This window comes from Pan paniscus, chromosome 19 (genome assembly GCF_029289425.2).
Source record: "Pan paniscus chromosome 19, NHGRI_mPanPan1-v2.0_pri, whole genome shotgun sequence".
Lineage (NCBI taxonomy): Eukaryota > Metazoa > Chordata > Mammalia > Primates > Hominidae > Pan > Pan paniscus.
In genome coordinates, this window is record NC_073268.2 from 93,548,772 (window position 1) to 93,555,130 (window position 6,359).

Sequence of the window (6,359 nt, forward strand, 5' to 3'; positions counted from 1 at the left end):
GGATGAGGAAACTGAGGGAATGAGAGTAACTTGCCTGAGCTAGGGAGTGGCGATCACACACTCCAACTCCAGCCTGAGAGCCCCATTCTTCCTGCCGGCTCTCGCTGCCCTGCCCGTCAGTGTTAGATGAGAGTGCTGCTGGTCAGTCTGCAGGAGGTTCTAGTGTGGACACTGCCCTACACAGGGCCGCGGCAGGAGGGCCTAGGCAAAGGCAACCGGCGTAGCACTGAGAGCACTTGAGGGCTGGGCAAGATGGAGGCCCCGGCCCTGCCTTCTGGCCTACCAAGTAAAAACTAGACATTTTTAACTTGGGGAAAAGCCATGTGGCTCTGCGATGGGGCAGCCTGGAGCCAGGTGTATGGGTTCTGCATCCCGCTCCAGCCTTATGCGCTGTGGAGCTGAGACAGACACAGTTCTTGCGTTCTCTATGCCTCATTTTCTTTTCAGACAAAGTTTCACTCTTTTGCCCAGGCTGGAGTGCCGTGGCGTGATCTTGGCTCACCACAACCTCCACCTCCTGGGTTCCAGTGATTCTCCTGCCTCAGCCTCCTGAGTAGCTGGGATTACAGGCGCCTGGTACCAGGCCTGGCTAATTTTTGTATTTTTAGCAGAGACGAGATTTCATCATGTTGGCCAGGCTGGTCTCGAACTCCTGACCTCGTGATCCACCCACCTCAGTCTCCCAAAGTGCTGGGATTGCAGACGTGAGCCATGGTGCCCAGCGTCTACGCCCCATTTTCGTAAGATAATGGGGATAACAAAGGAATCACAAGAGACACTTGCAGGTGTGTGAAGACGAAGTTCATCACATGGGAGGGCACCGGTTGTCTTTATTTGCCTTCCCTGCCCGGCTCCCCACCTCCAGTGATGCCGTTCACTGCCCTCCTCGTTAAAAGGCTGTTATATAACAGTTACACATGCCAGCCACCGCGTGTTCATATAGGAGTTACGAAGCACAGCAATAAAATGACCACTCTGAGATGGCCACCAGCTCGAGCCCGAGGGCACTTGTGGGTGCCCGTGGTCTCCTGCCCAGTCTCCCTGAGAAGTGGCCACTGTCCTGAGCTTGGGCTTGTATGTATTGTGTGAAGTGCACGTGTCCCTGAGCAATGTTTAGCATTGCTGATTCTTGAGCTTGTGAATGGTCGTCCACAGTACGTAGCCCCTGTGTGTGTCCCTGTGTGTGTGTGCTCTGAGCGCATACAAGGTGGATGGGGCCGTGGGGGTAACACCCTGTGGGCCACAGGTTTTCTTTAAAATCCCAGCTCCGATTCCTGCTTCATCCCATTCCCAGCAGCCCAGCCCCCTGCCTGTCTTCAGGCCTCTGCTGGGACGTCCTGCTCTCCCTGGTCACCCCACTGGTGCGGGGGCCCACTGCCCTGGCTTCTCCACTGTGGCTACCTTCCATGCTCCTATTTGGCCTGGTCACTGTGCCATCTCCCATTAGCCAGGGACTTTCTGGAGAGCAGGAGCTGAGCTGTCCAGGAGCAGGAGCTGGTACTGGTCACTCCAGTCTCCCCCAGACCGAGAGCAGTGCCAGGTGTCCTATACTCAGCTGCAGAGCAGGTGGTTCCCCTGCCCTCCTGCCCATGGGGCTGCCCTCAGACTCTGCTTTTGGCACCAGCATTTCTGGGCAGAGGGAGAGAGGTGGGGTCCGGGCAGAGTTTCTCCACTGGGACATTAAAGCCCCTCCTGTCTCCTCTCCTAGTTGAAAACACCACACACTGTGAGTTTGCCTACCTGCGGGACCTTCTCATCAGGTGAGAGACAGGGTGCTTGGGTGGGGCTGACGGCTTCACCCCTAAGAGGGCCCTACAGCGGGTGGGGGCAGTGGGTGTGGGGCCAAAGCCCTGGGCAGAGTGGGTGCCCCCTGCCACCTGCCTGCCCTGCCCTCGGGAAGATCTTGGAAGCCCATCTTCTGAAAAAGAAAACCCACTGGGAAATGAAGCAAGCAGTGAAGATCCTTTTCAACCCCTGCAAAGTTGGCTGGATGGGAAGGCTGAGCTTTGATCCACTGTGGTCTGGCCCGTTAGAGCTGCCCAGTGGCCACTAAGGGCCCAGTGAGGCCTCATGTGCAGGCCCTGCCGGCAGCGTGGGGCGTCTCCAGCTCCGATCCCACTGGCCTCTGACCCCTACCCCTTTCACCTGGCTGAGGCTTCTCCTTGTTTCCCTTGAGTCCAGGCAAGGAGGGGAAGCCCTATTGGAGAGGGTGCTGGGTGGGTGGTCCCTGGAGTGTGGGCCCTGGCCTGGGCAGGTTCTTCCTCAGCAAGCAGCTGGCATGGATGATGGGAATGTTATCAAGAGGAGGGGCCTCCAGGTTGGTGGGGGCAGGGGTGGGGGGATTCCGGGAGCCGTTCTGCCATCGTGGGGATACTGGGCTTTCCAACCTCCCTCCAGATTATTCCTCCTGAGCTGCAGAGGAATGAAAATCTGAGCCCAGGACTTTTTTTTCCTGGGGACAAGGGCAACCCAGCCCTTTGCCCCAGGCCACCTGCCTGCCACAGGCCATAGTCCTGGAGGCCGGTGGTCACCCACTGCTTCCACCCTGCCAGCACCCTGGACACCGGCCTGGAGCAACAACGCTCCAGCCCTGTCCCTCTGAGTCTGTGCACTGTCCCTGGGCCCTGGACCCAGGGCCATAGGGTGGACCCAGAGGGAGACACATGCACTGGAATATGTGTGTTCTGACCGAGTCTGGGCTTACCAGGGGGACTGACCCTTCCCCCAAAACGTGTACCAGATCTGGTCCAACATGGTGGGCCTGGGGGACCCCATGGGGAGCCAAGCAGTCGGGATGGGGAGTGGGGGTGGGGGCAGGCGGGCTTGAGTCCGAGGCAGGCTGAGCAGGGCCCCTGCCCTGCTGCCCCCACCCCGCTGCCCCCACCTCACTGACCCGCCCGCCCCCCACCCCCACAGGACGCACATGCAGAACATCAAGGACATCACCAGCAGCATCCACTTCGAGGCGTACCGTGTGAAGCGCCTCAACGAGGGCAGCAGCGCCATGGCCAACGGCGTGGAGGAGAAGGAGCCAGAAGCCCCGGAGATGTAGACGCCGCCCTGCCCACCCCCGGGACCCTGCCCCCAAGTCTTTTCCGTCCCCCCCCAGGCCCTCCCACTGCCCCATTTTATTTTATATGATTTTCTCCATTTGTCATCATTCCCCACCCCTTCGACATGCTGCCAGGAAACAAGGGAAGGGGCCTCCCTCCGAGTGAGTCAGTGATGAGGCCGCGGCCTCCCCGAGGTTGTGGGGAGGCTGCACTGGAGCCACAGGCAGGGGTGAGAGCACCCACTGAATTGACGTGACCCTCTGTCCCCAGGCCTGGCTCCCCGAGGGCTCAGAAGAGCAGCTTCGGTGTGCAGATCATCCGTCCGTGTGGGGTTCTCAGTGCCGGAGGCCTCGGGGCGGGGGCCAGGCCTCGCACGTGCAGAGGAGCCCAATGGGCTGCACGCTCCCCTCCATCCCCATTGGCCCTGTCCCCTGGAGTGTGTCAGAGCCCAGGGGAGAATGCAGCCCACCAGGGGCACCTGGACCCCCTGCCCGCCACATGGCGTGGCCATCACTCAGCCCCTACCCCTGCCCTGCTCCTAAGGGTAGAAAACTCCAGGGTCCCCTGCCACCAACTGCCCAGCCACTCCAAGCCCCCTGGCAGCCGCCCCTCCTGGAGCAGAAAGTGCCTTTATCTCAGCCATCCGCAGACTGCTCGGCCAGATGCGGGGACAGGCTGGAATGAGGGAGGTGTCTTCATCTCCCTGCCATCCCCCTCTCACGCCACCCCCGCCCCCACCGGGCTGCAGGTGCTGCTGATGCGCTGGGATCTGATTGAGGATAAAAAGGAAGGAGAGATGACCCCTACCCCCTCATCCCCCAGTTTTGAAAAGGTCCAAGCAAGTGAGTCTGGTGGAGGAGCTGAGGGAGGGAGCCATGGAAGGTGCCAGAAGGAAGGTTGGCGGGGGCACGTGTGGGCCGTGGCTTGGGCTGGTCAGAGTGGCGTGAGCTGCCCAGCGCCTGCCCTGCCCAAGTGACCAGGGAAGTGTGTGTGTGTCCATGTGTATGCGTGTCCGTCTGTCTGTCTAGTGTCTGGGTTTAGCCCAAGACTGGGCTGTAGTTACATTAATGCCCAGCCAGCCACCCCTGCCACTCACCCCTCCTGGCCCAGGCCTTGCTGACTCTCTGAGCTGGGGAGGTGGGAGGCCAGGCGAGCCTGACTCTGTTGACCTACCTGTGCCTGGGCCCCTCCCCTCAGAGCCCATGGTAACGAACCCCTAGAAAGGAGAGAACGGGCGTCAGGGGTGCACAGTCCACAGCTGAAGAACAAGGTTTCGTGGCAGCACGGCCCGGCCCCTCACCCTCTGTCCCCACGAGGGGACCCATGGGGGCTGTCTTTGCAGGGCACAGATGACCAAAGTCCCTTCCTGCTTCCTGTTACCTGTCTTGCTCCTGGGGAGAAAGAGGGGCCTGATGAGACTCCACTCAGGTGCACACATCACCAGGTGCATCTGCAGGCACCGGGCTGGCTGCTTGCAGCCAGGAGAAGGTCAGCGAGAAGGAGTGTGTGAGTGTGAGTGTGTGTGCATGGAAGTTGGGGCACTGGGCGTCTGACTCCCTCCCCACCCAAGAGAGGAAGGACCCCTCACCACCCCCACTGGCGAGACAGTTTACTTTGCCGACTTGCCATGTTTTTGCCAAAACCAAGATTTTGAAGGAAATGAGTGGCCAGCGCCAGGGCCCAGGCCATGTGGCCTGCCCAGCCTCAATGTCACTTGGTGGCGGGGTGGGGTGGGGGGTGGGCAGCAGCATCCCAGCCTTGAGATGCTTCACTTTCCTTCTCTGTAACCAGACTTTGAAAAATTGTTCGTTTCATCAGGCTCTGTTCCTCAATGGCCTTTTGCTACGTGCCTCCCGAGAAATTTGTCTTTTTGTATAAATGACAAAGTGTTGAAAATGTATTTCCTGAAATAAATGTTTCAAATGCAGAAACCCAGAAGGCTCCTGAGCGAGAATGTTTTTTCTGCCCCTGAAGTGCAGTTCTTTGGGCCTCGGGACAGGTTGGGGTCAGCTGCAGGTGGGCAAGAAGCATGGGCAAGAAAAAGTAGGCCGGGTGCGGTGGCTCACGCCTGTAATCCCAGCACTTTGGGAGACTGAGGCAGTTGTGAGGAATTTGAGACCAGCCTGGCCAATATGGTGAAACCCCGTTTCTACTAAAAATACAAAAATTAGCTGGGCATGGTGGTGGGTGCCTGTAGTCCCAGCCACTCGGGAGGCTGAGGCAGAAGAATCGCTTGAACCCCTGGAGGTAGAGGTTGCAGTGAGCCAAGATCATGCCACTGCTCTCCAGCCTGGGTGACAGAGCAAGATGCCATCTCCAAAAAAAAAAAAAAAAAGAAAAGAAAAGGTAAGGCCAGGTCAGATCTTGAATTCAGACTCCCAAGATTTGAAACTAACAAACTCCCTGAGAACTTATAATTCCAGAGCACTGTGAAGAGTGAGAATAGCATCAAGGCGATTGCTGGGGCGTTGTTTAATCTACCTGGGGTAAAAGTTCCCAGGGCTTGAGAAGCACTCAGCGGAGATGACTGAAAAGTGAATGGCAGATCTGAACTCTTTCATTAAAGTGGGGGATCTGAAGGGCGTCCACAGGGGGCGCTGTGAGCTGCTTCTAGTTAGTGTATCCTTGAAAATAACTTTTTCTGTTTTATTTTTTGAGACAGGGTCTTGCTCTGTAACCCAGGTTGGAGTGCGGTGGCACGATCACAGCTCACTGCAGCCTCTACCTTCCAGGCTCAAGCGATCCTCCTGAGTAGCTGGGACCACAGGTGTGCACCACCACACCTGGCTAACTTTTTCATTTTTTGTCAAGATGGGATCTCACTATGTTGCCCAGGCTGATCTCAAATTCCTGGCCTCAGGTGATCCTCCTGCCTTGGCCTCCCGAAGTGCTGGGATTATAGGCGTGAGCCACTATGCCTGGCTGACAGTAAGTTTTTCTTTTAGAAATTTATATTAGATTGAACTCCAGACTGGTCAGTATTTGACAGTTGTTTTATGCCAACCTAACTCATTCCAAGAGAACTTGATTCCAAATAGATTAGAAGTCAGAGCCTTGGCTGAGTGAGCTTTTCTTTGCAGGTGAGCTCAGGAAGTAAGGTTCAGGGAGCTCTGGTCCGTATGCCCTTTGCGTGTGCAGAAGGGCCTCACCCGGATCCCTTCTCCCACGTGTATTAGTGCCCTGCAGCTGCCTTAACAGATGACCATGCAGCAGGGCTGAAAACAGCGGAAATTTATTCTCACAGTTCTAGAGGCCAGAGGTCTGAGATCCAGGTGTCCCAGGGCCTCGCTCCCTCCAAAGGCTCCA

The 6,359-nt window shown here is 57.5% G+C and overlaps 1 protein-coding gene and 1 pseudogene across 10 annotated transcripts in view; both read left to right on the plus strand.

Annotated features, from left to right (window-relative positions):
- Window positions 1–4,988, plus strand: part of SEPTIN9 (septin 9) — a 220,269-nt gene extending 215,281 nt beyond the window's left edge. For all 10 annotated transcript variants that reach the window (XM_003818283.5, XM_003818285.5, XM_003818284.4 and 7 more), the window contains 2 exons: window positions 1,709–1,760; window positions 2,917–4,988. In XM_003818283.5, coding sequence (XP_003818331.1) covers window positions 1,709–1,760; window positions 2,917–3,052 — 188 coding nt within the window. In that variant the 3' untranslated portion in view covers window positions 3,053–4,988. The remainder of the gene's footprint in view (window positions 1–1,708; window positions 1,761–2,916) is intronic.
- LOC106634009 (proline-rich protein 2-like) lies at window positions 3,300–4,988 on the plus strand (annotated as a pseudogene).
- Window positions 4,989–6,359: the final 1,371 nt, after the last annotated feature.